General features: G+C 36.2%; 2 protein-coding genes across 4 annotated transcripts; one reads left to right on the top strand and one right to left on the bottom strand.

Moving 5' to 3' along the window:
* Positions 1-334: 334 nt before the first annotated feature.
* LOC110718641 (7-deoxyloganetin glucosyltransferase-like) lies at positions 335-2,937 on the top strand. The gene is made up of 2 exons (XM_021897525.1): positions 335-1,113; positions 1,805-2,937. The coding sequence occupies exons 1-2, from the start codon at positions 600-602 to the stop codon at positions 2,749-2,751; spliced, it is 1,461 nt and encodes a 486-aa protein (XP_021753217.1). The 5' UTR covers positions 335-599; the 3' UTR covers positions 2,752-2,937.
* A 487-nt stretch (positions 2,938-3,424) lies between these two features.
* Positions 3,425-15,623, bottom strand: LOC110718640. 3 transcript variants are annotated; one of them, XM_021897523.1, is made up of 8 exons: positions 15,423-15,623; positions 13,474-14,214; positions 11,536-11,780; positions 11,217-11,426; positions 10,938-11,030; positions 10,534-10,635; positions 8,294-8,863; positions 3,425-3,744 (listed from the first exon to the last, which is right to left on the bottom strand). In XM_021897523.1, exons 2-8 carry the CDS (start codon positions 14,186-14,188, stop codon positions 3,685-3,687), a joined length of 1,995 nt encoding a protein of 664 aa, XP_021753215.1. In that variant the 5' UTR covers positions 14,189-14,214; positions 15,423-15,623; the 3' UTR covers positions 3,425-3,684. The 3 variants fall into 3 exon arrangements, with proteins under 3 accessions (XP_021753215.1, XP_021753214.1, XP_021753213.1); XM_021897522.1 differs by having other exon boundaries at positions 13,474-14,211; XM_021897521.1 differs by having other exon boundaries at positions 13,474-14,227; positions 15,423-15,622.
* Positions 15,624-19,311: the final 3,688 nt, after the last annotated feature.

Below are 19,311 nucleotides of genomic sequence, written 5' to 3'. Positions count from 1 at the left end.
AGACATTTTTAGATTATTCTCAAATGTTAAATGTTATCGTTATGAACTGGATTTTCTCAATAATATTGCGTAGATAAAGTACAAAGAGGAATCGACCGGATAAAGAAATTTGGATTTCCTTATCCTTTTGTCATCAATATCCAGCCGAGCAACATTGGCTAGCCACTCTTTTTTCTGGTTGCTCATTAATAGCATAAAACCTCAAGCGAAGAATACCATACATTCAGCTTTCACGAAATGGTACAAAGCTTTTAAATGATATGATTTGATTGCACACATTGGCTATATAGATATCTAAAAGCAGAAAATGAACATGTGGGGAAATAAATGATTGAACACGGAGGGAGTAAATTTTAAAGTATACTAGATTAGTACCCGTGCGATGCACGGTAGTAATAATCTTTTTTTTCATTATTAATTTATGATATAATATAAAAATCAATTTATATACAGCTACTTCCTCGACAAACAACTGCCTTACATAAATACAATCGTTCTTATAAAATAGGAACATAAACTTGAACTTCACCAATCACCACATTTTACAACAAAGCTATAGTTGTTTTCCCTTCTAAGATAGAAGTGTAAGTGTGACTCTAATGGCAACCAATAAACCTCATGTTATTTGTGTACCTATTCCATACCAAGGCCACATAAACCCCATGTTCAAACTAGCGAAACTCCTTCATTCGAGGGGCGTTTACATCACAATGGTGGTTACTGAGTTCAATGTGGCTAGATTAGCTAGTTCCTCCACCGTGGAATCACCTTTTCTTGAAGGCTTTAATGATTTCAGCATTGAAGTTATTCCTGATGGCTTGCCACCAGATAATAAGCGCAGCGTATTCAACCTTCACGAGTTGTGTTATTCCTTTCGAGGCATTCAAGGGGAGCCACAGATGGCCATTAGAAGTCTCCTAATGAGGCTTCTTGAATCCCCTGATATTCCTCCTGTCACTAGCGTGATTTCGGATGCTATGATGACCTTCGTACCTCAAGTTTGCATAGAATTGGGCATCCCTGTGTTTCATCTTTATACTACAAGTGCTTGTGGCATGCTTGGGTACATGCAATTTGATGAACTTGTCAAAAGAGGCGATTTCCCTTTAAAAGGTAATTGTAGAAATCTTCCTTCATCCATAGAATTGTACGAAGTAATATATACTATTTGCGATTCCAACTACTCTAGTCATGCTTGCATTTGAAATACTTTTGTTGTGAAAACTAAATTCAGGCGGGGAAAGTATATATATAAAAGTTTCAGGGAAAGAAGAACCTTATACTACATATATATATGATAAAATACAAAGTACTATAGTTTAATTTAGAGTAGTTAAAGAGTACATTTTTTTTGTTGCATTCCTCCACATTATATTATTTGTAACTTTTAAATATGTTATTCAAAGTATCCAGTAAGAATAAGTGAAAGTATATGTTTAACCTCTTTTTTTTTTTTTTTGTTTTTTGTTTTTTTTTTTTTTTTTTTTGACAAAGTATATGTTTATTTTTTCCTTAATAGTAACTTCTCTAGTTTTTAATTGCACAATTTGGACTTTTTCTTTATTCAAACGTTTTTTTTATCACTATCAATTGTGTTTTATATGTAAGGAAATATGGGATCTTATAATTAGATTTGTCCTAATTTGCTTTCCAAATACCTATTTTTTTTATAAATTTTATTAAAAACAAATTAAAGATGTTAATAGCCAAAATTTTGCATTAGCAATCATGAAGCTCAAAAAGTAAGAGGAAGTATTATCGAATGCCTCCGAATCTAATCCTTCTTTTCAATGTATTTTGGCAGATGAAAGTTGCCTTACAAACGGGTACCTTGACACATCGATTGAGTGGGTTCCAGGACTCATCAAAGAGGCTAGAATGAAGCACCTTCCTACATTTCTTCGAACGACAGATCCAAATGAGATCATCTTCAACTACTTGGCAGAGGCAACGAGAAATGCAAAAGTTACCGCAGGCTTAATTCTCAATACATTTGACGATTTAGAAGGCCAAATTTTGAAAGAAATCGAGAAGGTGATAGCGAATATTTACACCATTGGCCCTCTCACAAAGCTCAGCCAACCAGTGAACGAACGAAAACTACTCCCTCTTAGTTGGAGTTTATGGAAGGAAGACAATAGTTACTTAGAATGGTTAGACAAAAGGAGTCCAAAATCAGTCATTTATGTTAATTTTGGGAGCATAGCTGTTTTAACTCCTGAGCAATTAAAGGAGTTTGCATGGGGATTAGCAAACAGTAAGCACCCTTTCTTATGGGTTATTCGATCTGACCTTGTTATCGGAGAATCGAACATCATAACTGAAGACTGTTACATGGAGGAGATCAAAGATAGAGGTTTGATATTGAGCTGGTGCCTGCAAGAGAAGGTGCTTCAACATCCTTCGGTTGCTGTGTTTTTGACTCATTGTGGGTGGAATTCTACCTTAGAAAGCATAGGTGAAGGGGTGCCCATGATATGCTGGCCGTTTTTCGCTGAGCAACAAATGAATGGCCTATATGCATGCAAGGAATGGAGGGTTGGGGTGGAGATGGAGGAAGGCAGTGTTCAGAGAAAAGAAGTTGAAGGACTAGTGAGAGATGTGATGGAAAGCGAGAAAGGGAAGGAATTGAAGGGAAAAGCCATGGAATGGAAGAAGAAAGCGGAGGAGGCTACAAGACCTGGTGGTTCATCTTACAATAATTTTGATAAGTTAGTGAGAAACCTTGTGGGAAAGGGAAATCATTGTTAGCCTACCTAAAACCCAAGAAACCCTTTAATGGTCCCCTAAAATGGTTTCTTGATTCTCTTGTGATTGTGACCCTCCCATCACTAATAGATAGGTGGTGCCATAGTGCCAAAGAATTGAACTTGCATTATTTTTCTTTCACAGTTGTCTATGTATAATTCCAAATATTATTATCTTTACTTTTCATTATCAATAAGTGAAAATTTTAATAGAAATATTGTATGTCTATGTTTGGGATAACATTGTTGTGTTCAGGAGAGAGAGAGGGCGAGAGTAATTTCGTCGTAGGAGCTCGTGGAACTGAAACTGGAAATGGAGGTTTCATCTTAAAAAATAATTCAGAAGTTAATGCGAGGCCTAATGGAAAAGAACCATTGTCAGTCTACTTAAAATATACCCGGAATATTTTCCTCTCAATAGCTTCCCCCCTTTATGTTTAGAAATCATGCTATAAGTTCCAATATAAAGCTTCTAAAATGACTACTTATTCGACTACCTACATTAGTCACAAGATTTAGCTTCCTGAAAACTTCATCATAATCAACTCCATGCAGCTATAAACTGCACAAAATTCGGCAGCTGAAGGAGAGGCAAATTGGTGGTGGTGGGGGGGAAAAAAAAAGGGCAGGGCAGGGGGGTTGGGGGGGGGGGGGGGGGCGGTGGGGGGACAATAGCATTCCTGCTGAAGAATTACTTCTGAAATTGAAGTTTTTAGGAATATCACTAATAAATTACAACACTTTTATGAATTTTGTTTGAGAGAATGACGGACAGGACAGGATAAACAAAATAGTAAAACAGTAAGAATGTATGACCCCTAGTACAATAAGGAAATACACATCAGTTGATGTCACAATAAGGAGATACAAGGTAGAAGCAACATACTTGTATATGAAAGTCCTATGCCTAGAGCAGCAGATGTCTACCTCACTGATCTCAGTCCCACTCTATACTGTCAGAGTCACTGTCAGTATCTTCAGATGAAGCTTCCGAAACCTTCAAAACAGATTGAAAAACATTGACTCAGTCCACTATTTGATTACCATAATATGCAGCACCATATACTCAGTTTCTTATTTTCATAGCAGAGATTAAAGATGGCTCCACATATGAGAAAATAGGTAGTATAAAATTTAGAAAAACAAACATATAAACAAATAGGGAGAATGACCCTATTAGTATCCCATTAAAAGAAATCAGATCAGTGATATATGATGTTAACATGCAACAGTTGTATATTGGAGAACAGAATACATATAAGCTCTCAAAGCACACAAAATATTTAACTTTTGAAGTGTCTACAAATATCAGTGAACTGAATTTGTCTGTATTGAGCTACCAAATATTGTTTTATTAAAAATAAAAAAATACAATCAGCTACTTTACAAGCACAAAAAAAAGACTAGCATATTTGTCATGCGTCATTACATTCACTTAGAAGACATCTGCCGCCAACCAAAACAGCAGAATGTAAAATAAAAAATTAAAAAAACACATTCATAGCCCACAGATGGACAAGAAAACTCATTTCAAAATTCAAAGTAATATCATAATTCTTTCAAACAGGAAGCATGAAAGGCTTCCTTCACAAAGTGTCAACTAAAAACACCTTATCACACATTACACCATTGTTATGCCCACTAGAAAACAGCTGTCACATTGGTTGAAATTGATGAGGTAATTGTTTTTATGAAGACTACAAATATAATAGATATCTTGAATTATGTAGAAGTAAAACACGCATGAAAGAAATAATTAGGACTGAACTGGTATTAAGGAAATTCCATCGACACTGGGATATAACAAGGAATGAAAATAAACTATAGGCGTAAATACACCCACTTTAAACTAATATTTAGGCCTGGAGGGACACCTAGTACTAGGGATGGTTTGTGGGTATGATTAATTGATTAGGTGGATTCTACACACCCTAGTTGGGGCAAATATGGCTGTATAGGTATGAGAGTAAGAATGGTTGGTAGTGTAGGCGTGCATGTTAAAAATAATACACTCGTAGCCGCCATGGGTAGAAGGTGGTGGAGTTTAAATCTCGCCTGCCCAACATCCACCTGCCCTTCCCATACATTTAAACAATTATATTACCAAGTTTAATGTTAGATAAATACTTTTTTTTACTTTTTTTTTTTGAATTGCAATTTTATCCAGGACAAAAGCAGAAACCCCACGGCCTTAATTTCATGTACTGGATGGATAATAGGTGCACATCCACTTTTTGAGGGGGGGCAGATTAAATGGGCAGTGGATATCCAATTAAGCAGTGGAGTGGGTATGGATGATGAATCTGTACCCGTCATGGGTGGTGGGTATGGTGGGTGATGAATCTGTACTGGTCATGGGTGGTGGGTATGGGTGATGAAACTGTACCCCTCGTGGGTTGGTGAGTTGGTGGTGGATACAGGTATGGGGAAGGGGGTATTCGCATCCAACCGCCTGATTGCCATCCCTAGTTCCCTACCTACTGATCACCAAGGATACCAAAATGAGTCAACTAGTATATTAACCCACTCAAGTTAGAATGGTCAGAAGATGGATCATAAATAACTGTGACCATCATTATCTACTCCAAAAAAAAAACATGACAACATTGTTGTAAGGATCAACAGAAACATTTCAAGGTATAAAAAAATGTCAGCATACTTCCTACTTGTGAACATAATCCTTGTAGCTCACTTCAGCAGAATACCATTGTTAAATTTTAGTAGTGTAATTTCAAAGGGGTCCTATTCCAAACTCCTTAGGTAACTTACAGGTTTACAGCATACATAGGAGAGTTGACTAATAAAATTATTTACTGCATAAAGTGAACATTTCAATACAAGTAAGCTTTAAGTCCATGCAAACCAAAGGCACATGGAACATGTATCAACTTAAGTCCTAATGTTGTAGATAGTCAAGGGAAAGATGAGAATTCGTGCAAAATACATCATATACCTGGGTGTTCCTAGACCTAGATACACTCAATGCTTTTTTATTTTTGGGAAATTCTACGCTATAACCCTGAGGAGTTCGAAATTCTACGCTATGCCCATGGTTTTTGAAATGTCTACACTGTAACCCGAAGGTCTCGTTAGTAACTCTGTTGTACCCTTGTCATTAAGTTTCCGTTAATAAACTTCCGTTATCTTAAGAAAATAAAAATAAAAAAACAAAACCACCAACTCAACCACCCGCAACCAGCCGTTGTAACCCACGGCCAGCCCTACCCTCGTCCCCTCGAGCGCCGGCTGCCGCTCAGACCCCTTCCCCTTCCCAGTGCCGGCGGCACCCCGATGACCGTCCCTTTCCCCGTAAAACCTCCCGTAACCCCTCCCCCCCCCCCCTCGAAAAAACCTTAAATAACCTCCCAACCGCCGGAGAACATCGAGCCGCATCTCCCTTCACCGCTGCCGTAGCCTTCCGCTGTTGTTCCTTTTCTCTCTCTCTCTCCGCCCTAGCCTCCTGGCAGCCGGAAATCGAAGGTTAGGGTTAGGGTTTGGGATCTGGGGGTTGGAATTTGGGAGATTTTGCTAAATTTCATGGTGTACTGGTGTTCAAAGGGGAAAGGGGAGGTGGTTGAGGCAGCGCCGATGCGGGGGAGGGGAAGGAGTCTAGGCAACCGACGCTCCTGGGGAAGGGGGGCGGGCTGGCGGTGGCAGCGGGCTGACCATGGGGTGGTTTTGGTGTTTAAATGTTTTATTTTTTAATGTTTTTTTTATATATTTATTTAAATTATTTTTTTATGTCTAACGAAACTATATTAACGGAGATTTAGCATCAAAGGTACAACAGAATTACTAACGGAACCTTGGGGTTATAGTGTAGATATTTCAAAAACCATGGGCACAGCGTAGAATTTCGAACTTGTCAGGGTTATAATGTAGAATTTCCCTTTATTTTTTTAATAGAATAGAAAATAGTCTAATGTACACTATCAGAAATTTTATATCTCCAGCTCTCTTTATATTGTCCATTCAGCTCATGTGCATTCTAAACAGCTTAGGAAAACCAGCAGCTACCTAACCATCTTTCATTGATTTCCCTTGCTCTCTATCATTTCATTTTGCCTTTTTAAATATAGATTGAGTAATATCAAGGTTAATTTGACTTTTGCTACCACCAAAAGACATGCATTTGACTTTTGCTACCCCTAAATTTTTTTTTTTATTTTACTACCACCCAAAATCACATTTGTCAAAATTTGCTACCAGTTGACGGAAGCTGTTAATTTTGCCGTTTGTGAGCCCCACTTCAACCCTGCCTCTCTCTCTCCTCCTTTCCGAGCCACCAATCCCCTTCCCCCCTTCCCCTGCCACTCCCCCTCCACCCCCAGCCACCTGGCCCGCATCTCCCCTTACCCTGCCGCTCCCCAAAATCGATGCAAACCTACCCCATAACCCCAACTCCGGCAATGGTGAGAGTTTCGAGGGTGAAGTTGTTGGGGTTTCGAGGGGGTCGCCGGAGATCGAAAAGGTTTAGGGTTAGGGTGGCCGAAAAGGGTAGGGGAAGGGGAGGGGGGGTTGAGTTTGGTGGGGGAATGGGGAGGGGGGCCGATTCCGGTGGGGCGAATGGGGAGGGGGGTGGTTTCCGGTTCGGGGTGGGGGTTGGGGCAGCAAGAAGGGGAAAAGGGAGGGGGTGGCTGCGTAGGTGGGGGAAAGGGATTGGGGTGGGATCACCGGCCTTGGCCCAAGCTTTGGAAGGGGGAGAGGGGGCAGTTGAGGGTGGCTGGGTTTTTTTATTTTTTAAACATTTTAATTTTTTTTTATTTTTTTTTTGAATAAACTAAAAGTGGTAGCAAATTTTAACAAAGGTGTTTTTAGGTGGTAGTAAAATAAAATAAAATTTTTTAAGGGGTAGCAAAAGTCAAATTAACCTAATATCAACAAACATTTACATTTACATTAACTCTTAAACCTAATTCAGGAGTAACCAAGGAAGATGATAGTGCAGTTCCAAGGACATGTAAGAATCCCAAAATAACTAGATCAGAAACAAGTCAAGTAACCTCTGTAAATGTTCTAATTGGTTAGGGGTAAGCTACACATGTTTGAGAACATCTTACAATCCTGTCCAAAACAGTATTCATCAATTGGGTTTTAAAGCATAAGCCAAAGAGGGGTCTTAATTCTCTTTGGCCCTGTCCAAAGCAGGATTCGATTGGGTTTTAAGCATATGCCAAAGAGGGGCCTGATTCCTCATAAAAAAAGCACTCTTCCCTTCTCAACCATGCCTGCTAGGATTTTACCTCCCAGAATCCCAAGTCCAAGCTCCACTCATTCACACTAGGTTCTATTAGCAGTTAAATAAAATTGCAACTGAAAGTTACAAAACAAACATTTTAATTGATGCAATTTTACCAACTTTCATAAACACAATGACTTCTAAAGATATGAGTTCCTCTTTAAACAATTACTTGTAGTCTATAAAATCTAACTAGAAGAAAAGGTTAGGAATTACATAAGAAAGAGAGACACAGAGTACCTGATTTGCTTATATGCAATTAATCAAAGTGGAACATGGAGATAAAATAAAGCTAATAGTTATATACCTGTGCATTCATGGTATTGAGGCCTTGACGAAAAACCCCTCTGCGTGAAGGATCATTTTGTGGATTGTTCAGCATCACTCCAAACTTGGTCAGCAAGGAAGTTACTTGTTGAAGTTGAAATTGCAACCCTTCCATCTGCTTGGACTGCATTTGCAACTGCTGGGATTGCATTTTCAATTGCTGAGATTGCATCTGAATTCGGGCTTGCATAACTTCATTGGTCTCATTCATAGCTTCCATCGCAAAGTTCAACCTCTCCACTTCTTTTGAAGTATCTAATGTCGAGTAATTATTTCTCTTTGGCTCTGCTCCAATACCAAATAGCTTGTTTCGTGAGCCACTCCCCACTTCTGTGGAAGTACCCGATGGCAAATATCCTCTTTTTCGCAACTCTCCTCCAACCCCAAATAATTTATTTCTATTGACTCCAAACCCATATCCAATAGGTCGCTGACATCTCTCGTCGTCATCAGAGTACATGAGCTCATTAAAAACCTGATTCTCAATGGCAATACGCTCTGCAGGAGAAGAGGTGGAACCACGTTGAGCAACCAGGGCTGCAGCAGCATCCTATTAAAACAGTAAAACAGCATCCTAATAAAAGCTTGTACATTTAAGCTCGGGAGTTGGAGTAGCAATCCCAGAGTAGGTATTTCACTCTTCACTACCCAAAAAAAAAATTAAATAAATAAATAAAATACAACAAAAAAATAAATAAAGAAAAGAAACTCTTTACTAGGTAGTATATAAATAGGTTAAACCTCTATGTTGTGGGCCTAGTTACAATCATGATAATCTATACTACTCCCCCCATTTCATGATGTTAGTCCCATTTAGAATCTTGACTATTAAAAATATGATGGAATCTTCTAAATTTCTCTTCATATATAAGAACAAACATATTCATATAAGATCTTGTTTCATTCGTCTTGGTGAGTACATTATTAATATCTGATTTTTATAATTTTTGCTATTGTGAGATTAAAGATATTTGTAATCAAAGATTTGCATCGATATACGTAAATGGGACTAACATTATGAACGGAAGGAGTAATATATCAACAAGTGTTCTAAGAGAGTTAATGTGCCACGTGACACCCTCCTCTTAGGCAAAGGCTTCAAATTCATGTCAACCCTTCAATTTAAAAACTAAACATTGTTGGTGATAGGAATTGAACATATGACCATTCAAATGTAAAGCAAGATTTTAACCACCATTCCAATATGACATCATTGAGTAATATTTCATAATAAAAGGTAATAAAGTCTTACAAATGTATTTCTTTAAAAGCGTTAGACAAGTAGTTATCACTCCTACACCTTTAAGTTAGAGTACATAGTACTTTGCAACAAGCAATATTATACCTCAATTCATTATAAAAATTATAATATTATAAACTATTTTTTAATCCAAAACTTTGAAGAGTTTTTCCTTCAAATATAAAGCAATTACTTATCACGTTATGATGTCAAATTTTCATTATTAGACAAGAAATAACAAAAAATTAAAACCCAATGCATCACCTGGGATACTCACTGGTTAATATGATTACAGCCCTAACATAAATTATGACAGTTTAGTCATTGGTTCCAGAAAACAATTTCCAGCCACCGACTTCATCAAGACAACCTGATGAGCCAAACTCAAATACTCCAACATCATATCATGATAAAGATACTCAGGTGTAAATAAAAAAAAAGTCTAAGACTGCTATGAGCCTCTAAGGATATGAAGAGCCCAAAACTTCAAAAAAAAAAAAAAAAAAAAGAGTAGGCATCAGCATTTCATGTTTGATGTTGATGAATAATGCCACCCAAATCAATCACCCCTTAATCAACTTCCTTGCACCTCTACAGGATAATTTCTATGCAATTTGGCCAGCAGCCAATTTGGAATTCACCCTCCCAAGTCCCAACATAGTGCAATAAGAGCTAAATGAACAGAAGCAACACTTACCAGTTACCACGACTCACGAACAGAGAGTTAATATAGAAAACTTGCAGCAGAACCAAACTTATGATATGGATAATGGTAAAGAAAAAGATAGCACGAGAAAAGATAAAAACTATAGCCACCCAATCAATGTTACTGACTATATTTCTTTTGTCAGTTGGCAGCTTCTCTTCATACTGACCACGCTCCACACCCCCCCCCCCCAAGTTGACAGCTCTAGTGGCTACACCCAAGAAAATAACTTTCATGTTCAAATCTGAACTATAAATTATTAGCAGATCCATACCAAGAATTCTTTGGAAGAGTCCTCAACATAAGTTCCATCTTTTCTCAGATGAGTTTGAGCGAACCATTCCAACGCTCCTGGCTCTCTTCCGTGTGTCTTCTCCTATGCACCAATAAGGCAGTAAGTTAAAAACGAGAATAACCAAACAATTATATATATGTTACTTCCTCATCCTTCCTCCATTCCCCTAATATTGCAACATGGGGAGGGGACACGGATTTTAAGAAGAGGAGAGAGATAGAGAAGAATAAAGATAGAGACCCATGTGATGAGGAGAGAGAAAGAGAGAACACATGTGCAAATAGGGAAATATTGCAATATTTGTAAAACTTACGAAAATGGTAATTATTGCAATCTTTGTGGAACGGAGGAAGTATATGTTTCAGATAAAATATAAAACTTACAAATTCATCTCTCATCCGAGCAAAGCTTTTGCCACCTGTAGTGTGAAGATGGGATTGAAGAGCCCGTGCTTCCTTTCCCTTGGCAGATAAGAACTGTGAAAAAGAAACTAGTAGCATTTCATATGCATAAAATAGACCTTAAAACGTACTTTATAGGTACCATAACCAACTGGATACCCAAATTCAGCTCACACTCAACAATAACTGAGATAAAATGGATACACGCTTAGCAAAGAAAAAAAAAATACAAAGGTGAGGACAAAGAAACATAAGCGGTACCTGGCATTTCTCTGAAAACCAGTATTGCACAAGTTTCAACCACTGGGTAGCATCCACTCCTTTTGGCACAATGCTGGCAACTTGTTCTTGTGTTCTGTCAGGTTTTTTAAATTGCATCTTAAGCTCATGTCTATAAGCCCTCCATTTCTTTCCCACATGTTTAAGAATGCTTTTGTCAATTTCGACTCGGTCAGGAAGCACGAACTTTTCCTAAAACCACAACTCAATCAAAGGCCATACAGTGAGATAATAAAATCAATATGGATGCTTTACAGAAGAACAGAAAGATAAGAGTAATATTCAAATATGACAAGCCTACCCGAATCAAGTTTATAATGTTGGCTTTACAACTTTTATCCACCTTATGCCAGTTCACTTCACCAATAGGACATAGTTCACCATTCCTGGCTACGTCCCCTAGGAACTTGACAAGCACGTGACCCCCCTTTCTCACTGGTTGGTCTAATGCATTAATAGGGACCACAAACCTCACACCAGGTTGAAGAGACCAAACATGCCGAGGAAGTATTCTTCCTCCCTTCTTTCCACGCCTCCCTTCCAGATCTGTTTAAAATTAGATTAATCTGAGTTATAACTCAGCAAAATTTTAAAAAAAAAAAAAAAAAAGGCCAAAAAACTCTTCTAGAATATATCAAGCTTACAAACAGCAATATCCTGTAATTAAATCCACATAGAGTCACATAAACCAAACACATGTAACAAAATTAGAATACAACATGCAAGCTCCAATCGTCCAGCTAGAACAATAGTGAGTTAGGTTTCCTTTTATGGTTATTTTTTTTTTTTTTTTGTACTAGTTATTCAGGATCTAATTATAATCAAATCAGGGAGTATAATAGACTGGAAATTTGGGCAGGCAATTAAAGAAAGAAGATGGACATTTGCACTATATGCTTGGTATTGCAGTAGATTGAGGAAAAATAAAAATGAAGTTTTTAAGAGGCTTGTTCTCTGCCAAAGTGTAAAATAAAGCTTTAAAAAGCACTCAGTAATACTCACCATGCTCATTCTCACTGGTTTCCTCTTACATAGAATTTCTCAATTCACCTCATTGGCTTCCTTCCTTTTCAAGCAAATTCTAGCAGCCATTTATGCATTGCCCACACTACTCCTACCCATTAGTCTAGTCTATTGCATGTGATTGGCTAAGGTCCCGATAAGTGAATGCTTCATTGTCTCCTTTCAAAGATGTGGAAATATTATATTTCTTGTCTGAATCAAAGGAATAGACTGGTGAATTTCTACACCAAAAATATAGGCTGTTTGCAAGCACACTGAAGTGCAATTTCAAAAATAAGCAATAACATCATATGTAAGACACTGTAGGGATTAGTACTATAACCTTAACTAATAAGGAGAATTGATCCAAAACTTTTGTCTTGTAGGAAGATTAAAAATGTTGTAGCTTGTAAGGCAGTTTTTTTGTGAAAGTTTCCTTTCAATCATATCCACCAAAAATTAAATAAATCAAAGCCTTAATCCCATAAGTGGGTTTCCCGCTGCTAGTCCCAAGCCTGGATAAAGGAGGAGGGTTTCGGTAGGCCAGTGACAGCCGGTGTAAAACTTTGTCACATCCCATGACATGAGCCAATCATATCCGCCAAAAGAAAGTAAATAATCAACTATAACAATAATAGAACAGTACACTGACCATGATACAAATTGAGAACCAAGCATATAAATGTCAAGCTCCAAGATAACACTACATCTATTCAAGTTGATAATAACACTGTAAGGGAGACATGTATACGAAAATATTAAATCATGGAAACCTAATAGAATTATGTTTAAAGAGTCAATGAGGGAAGACATGCATTATAAGATATGCGACACTCAATGATATACCTGCAAAACCATTCATGGGGCAGAGGAAGTAAAAGTTTATGGGAACTAGATACAACCTAAAATTATTTTCATAAAAGAAGAGGGAAAACCTACTAGGAAGGAGTAATAATAATGTAATATAATTTAGTCAGACGGCATGTGTTCTGCCTTAATACACAAACAAAAGCATCACCCAAATACATAAGTAGAGTATTATCACTGACCAACCACATACTAATGCAAAGTAATAAACTAAGGCACAAAGAAAACATATAGGCACAGTAAAAATGTTAGCAATTAAACTTTAGGGAGAATAAAACCAAAAAGAGAAAGCTTGCTAATTAATCAATCGACACGAATACTCTGCAAAAGTGCCAATCATCTATTAAAAAGTTCAGGAACAAAGTATTACCTCTCATCTCCACCTCCTCCATTTCATCAAATTCTATATCCTCACTCCATTTAGCTGGTTTTGGGCGCCTCCCTTGTGACAACCCTTGCTGGAACAGCTCGTCATCATATTCCTGGACCCAAAATGACTGCCTCTTTGAGGCTCTAAGTTGGCTAGGAGAATCGACAGGAAGCGGTTGACTTGGTGGAGGGGTATGGAACTGTCTTTCAGCTACACTTCTCTTGCTAGGCCTGACATCATTTACCTCTGTAGTTGTAGCTTGTCTGGGCTCAGTCATTGGAGGGTTATCTATCCACGTGTTGCAGCTTGAGCTAAGCTGGGTCTCGAGACCTTGAGCTCCTCTGGGAACATCACCATGGTTTGGCTGAACACCATTATCTTTGGCACGTATGGATCGCCTACGTCCAGCTCTAACACGGGAAGATGGGTCAGTAGAAAATGGTTGGCTTGGCAAAGGTGCAAGGGACTCTCTTGCTGATGTTTTTCGTAAGTTAGCTCTAACATCATCTTCCTGAGTATACGTAGCTTGGGATGGCTGGTTCATTGCAGCTTGGTCTGTGCTCTGGTTGCAGCTGCGTAGGGTCTCCTCATCTTGCACTTCTGCAGCAGCAATATCCTGGACTACCTGTGCAACAACATCTTCAACTGATCGACTATTTGTGTCTTTGACTTTGGGAGTAGCCGCGATTCTTGTTCTTTTACTTCGATAACTCATTATATCATCAGGTACATAAACTTCTGCTGAAACAACCATCTGAAGATTACAGTCAGACTGATGATGCAGCTCTATGAAAAAAGGTTTAAAAAAGGAAATGACACAACTAAGCAAATTCCTATACTAAAACAATTATGTAACTGGAATGCAGATTGCATGATATTTCAGGTAGCGCCAATCATCATAGTATTGCTAGTGATACTAATAATTGCTGATGCTTTAATACTAACAAGTGATCCATACTCAAAGTATAATCACAAACTGCTGTTAAACCTTGAACCCCTGCAGCTGCTGCAATTGCTACTATTACTATAGATAAGCAGACATATTAGCAGTATTTCACAACTTTCCCAATTCACATGTCAACAAATAATTGCCAACACGAACATCCAGCTAAGCCTACTTACCCAAGTCTTGCATTCTGTTGACAGAGAAAACAAAGGTAGACAATTCTCAAGCCTCGTTATAAAACCACTAAATGATACTAAGAGTCTATGATAGTAGCTCCAAGAAGCAACGCTAACACGCACTACCTTCATTCGGATATAATTGTCACCTTACTAGTCTAACTTACCCTATCATAGCATTTATTGGCAAACTAAGCATACTTGTTTCCTTTTCATGTTCATCACATATTCTGATGATATAATATGTAAAACATCTTGCTCAGCCCTAAATTTCATTCCCACTGCATGATAAAACTAATATATTGCAGCCTATATTACCTTCCAGACTTCAACAAATTTTCCGAGTTCAAAGCTAATCCCATAAAGTGCTACAAAACACTAACAATACACAAGATACCACTCCTCATGATCTAGAATATCCACTTGAATATCACTGTATGATCTGTATTACTCACAATGCCATAATTCACTCAAAATTCGCAATCGCTAATTCGATTCCCACTTCACTAGTCACTATGAACCCTGATCAGTAACAACCTACAAATGCACCCACATTTCAACAATTTTAATAACAATTAAGCTCATAAAAATCATGTTTTAACTTTCAAAATCCCCCAATTCCTTCAATTTACTACACAGAAACAGGTCTATAATTAGCTAGTATCATCTCTTAATAGAATCACAACAGTTTCTAACCCCTTTAATGAATACGCTTACCTTAATACCAATTGACCTAATTATAACACAAAATCCTTTAAAACACACCAAAAATTTCAGTAGGAAAAAAAAACCCTAGAATTTGAACATTAGAGAGAGAGAAAAATTACCAATTTGAGGAAATCTGCAGCTAGTGATTCGGCGATTGAAGGGGAAATTTGCAGAATTTCTACCTCCTACTGTGTAAAATTGACTTTAATTTGTAGTGAATTTGTTAAAAGTGATAGTGGGGAGAAAAGTGTCGCTGTTGAACACTTGAACTGCAAAGTGACGAAAACCGTTTAGCTTAGTCGTGTTTCGTCGTTTTTATCCTTTTAGCGGGTAATATAATTTTGGGTGTTATGAAATTTTTTGAATTAGTGCAGTTATTTTTGGAATATTTTTATCTAATGATATGAATATGAATATATGATCATACTATAAATTATTTTATTTCCGTGATTTTAAAATGGGTAATTATATTTGTAGAATTGTAGTTAGTCTTAAAGAGTTGCATGTATAAACAAATTAAACATGTAGTATAAGAAGATAAATGTTAAATAAAGGTGAAGGCACAGTAAATTACTACGTGGCGGGCTTTGTTTGGAAACAAAAGTATCCAAAAATTGACTTTACACGTGCCAGCCAAACTTTCCTTTTTTTTTTTTTTGTTACAACCGTTTCTCTTTTCTCTATATTTCTCAACCAACATTCTTTATGTTCTGTGCTCACCCTCTATATGTTTTTCACTCAATTTCTCTCTCTTCTGGCTCAATTTTTCACCATTACAAATTTGATTTCTCAATTTTTCTAGGTTATAATCTACTTATCGATCTCTATTTTTAATTTTCTAAATTCTTCTTTTGATTATTGAAGTTTGTTGAAGTTCCAAACGTATGAAGTGAATGCAAGTAGATTAAAACCTAGAATTGCATTTTACTTTTAATCTACAAATCCACCACATATAAGTATGTTTTCTAAATTGCTTAATGTTGCTTAATTTCAGTATAATTTCTGTGATTTTGCTATTTGTTGAACTTTGATTTCTATTTTTTTTTTTATTGTTTTTCTTTCGTCGTTTTTCAGCACATTTTTATTTGTAAATTGTGCAATGAAGAAGACTAGTAATCTAGCCGTCCTTCCCTCCGCCGCTGTGGCCGCCAAGTCCTTGCCTTGCCGCCTCAACATTGCCGTATTTTCGGGTGATTAGAGTGTGGGTATGGGTTAGATTTTTTTATTCTAGGTTTAGGGCAATAAGGTAAATTCAATATAGATTTGTGGGCTTTATGTGGAGATTTGCGGGCGATGTTTAGCAATCCACATTATAATTTAGCTTCAAACAAATGAAGATCTAAGTTTAATTTTGCGAAATGCTGATGTATAGTAAATATGGGTCACTTTTGTAAATATATGGGTTACTTTTGAAAAAAAAAAAAAAAAAAAAAAAAAGCTGGTGAGATTATGGATAATTTTTGTGAAAAAATTGGTCACTTTTGTAAAAAAAAAAGGGTCACTTTTGTGAAAATATGGGTGACTTTTGAAGAGAAAAAAAAAACTACTCTGTAATATTACTGTTCACATGCGCGAAATACTCGATGTACAATAAAATTACTGTAAATCGGGGGCATGTAAAAGTTTTTGAAATAAGAATGAATGCGGTGTTTTTTAGGTTGATCGTAATTTTTGGGTGTGTCCATGAATATTGTTTATTAAAAAATTAAAAAATAAAATAAAAAAATAAAACAACTATATCAAAATAGTAGATTGCAAATATTTTGAAAATCAACACATAACATATGCATAGTTGTGATAGTCATGCACTTGTGAGAATAAGGATTGATATTCATAATTAGCTACAATCATCCACATTTAAAATTATTCACATTAGGTCACAAAGTTGAATTAATTCCTTGATTGTAATCTCTTAATAAAATCTTAAGGATCTTGCTAACAAGCGCCCTGGAGCGTTAGATAAGGGATTAATATATTACTTAAAATAATATTAAGTTCGAAATGCATGACAAAATCACGAGCCAATCGGTGTAATTAATGTTAATTTTACTGTAATATTTCTACATTTAGTTCTCTTATCTAACGCCCCAAGGGCGCTTGTTAGCTTTTACCAAATCTTATTAATTGTTAGAATTTCATGATTTGTGATTCAATGATTGTATCTTTTTAATTGAAATTTATTAATTAATGACAATTATTTGAATAGTTAGTGCCAAGTTTTATCCTACCAAATGTGACTGATTTGTCAATGATTAATTTTCATTTTAGTTGTAATTTTAATAAACATTTATTCATCTTTCCATCTAAGCCAATTCAATTGTGAGGTGGACACCAAAGTCATCCCCCTTCCACTTGTATATAATACTATGTACATATTAAATGGATTTACTAAAATAGTAGGAGTACAGTATAAATTTTAAAAGTCATGACAAAAACATGATAATCAGTGTAATAAATAATTATTTATTCTTAATATTCTATTTTTAATTTATTATGCATGAGGTTACATTGTGCTCATTTGCTGTTGTCTCGTGTAGTAAAGACTAGATGCAACATAACATTGATGAGAAGCATATGGATTTAGGAAGTGAATGACCTAAAAAAAGAAATTTTTTTTAATCCTTTGTTGTCTGTAATTTATTTACTTCGCAAGTCAATACGATCTCTTGTCTTTTCTCCAATAATTACTCATAGTTAATCAAAATCAAATTCCTTCTAGTTAGTTTTTTTTTTGGTGTTTATAGAGTCAGAAGGACATGTGATGAGAATCAATCCTAAGATCTCCTAGAATCAGGAGGGGCGCTCTAACCACTTGAGTTATCCCTCACTGTCTTCCTTAACTTCCTAGTTAGTCATTAAGGTAAACATTGAATATAGAAACATAACTGTAATTGTTCCATGCATAAACATCCAAAAAATATCAAGCTTGTGTCCTCGATGTTCATCTATGTTCAGTTCATTTTTTTTTTTACCATATTATTGGTATTCTTTTAAATGAAAGAGAACATGTAGTCATATATAGATAAGAAACTTTTTGAAATATTATTGAAATCGCCAATTCAAATTTTAATTACTTAATTAATATATTGTTCATCATCTTGCCAAGAAGGTTGAATCAATATTCCACACTAGTTTTATGAATTTATTTACTTACGAAACTTTTGAAATTAACAAATTTCCTAAATATTATTATATCGCTAACTTTATTTTCGCATTGAATTATTTCCCTTCATTTTCTCGTATTTTTCTTAAACATTTTGTTTTGATTTTTGTATTTTTGGTGCCTGATCTTATATCCATCCATCTTTTTACACATGATAATTGTTTTTCAATCCATGTATACTGTGAATCAACCAAAAGAATCACTTGAATTGATAACTAGTTGTATGTTGATTTGACACTAATGTGTTTTATCACTTAGCTAGCTTGTAGGTAACTGATATACAATATATCGTGGTGAAAATCAATGTGACAATTGACAAGTTCATAGTTTAAGTATCTTTAATTAGACTATGAAACTCCCCTTCCTCAATCCTCACTCTAACCATCAAAGCTTAAGCAACATATTTTAAGAGACTTGCCAAAATGATTACAACATTAAATGAAACGTGCATACGGATTTGTTTTGTCGTAAGCATGCATGCAAATTAGATACGGCTATTTACTTTATTAGATAATATCCTCATTGCATGTGCAAAAGACAAAAATACAATAAGTATAAATCCAAAATCAAGACATGATATACGTAGTATTTAATCTTATTTAAGATTTTTTGCAAATTTGATGTTTCATAGGCATTATAGTTCTTAATCACGTAAATCATTTGCGCTCTAATTTTGCAAATATCATCTGATCTAACCTGAACCATGCATGAACTCACAATTTTTACGTCTTACCCCCCAAAATATACACAGAAATCGGGAGAGGAAAAAAAAAAAAGAAGGTATCACGGTAAAGATGAGCAGTCATCACTACCTGGGGGATCAAGGTGCCATAATATTTTGCTTA

The sequence above is a fragment of the Chenopodium quinoa genome, unplaced genomic scaffold (assembly GCF_001683475.1).
Source record: "Chenopodium quinoa cultivar QQ74 unplaced genomic scaffold, ASM168347v1, whole genome shotgun sequence".
Lineage (NCBI taxonomy): Eukaryota > Viridiplantae > Streptophyta > Magnoliopsida > Caryophyllales > Amaranthaceae > Chenopodium > Chenopodium quinoa.
The sequence above is the reverse complement of the archived record's forward strand: the minus strand, read 5'-3'. Positions and strand labels throughout refer to the sequence as shown.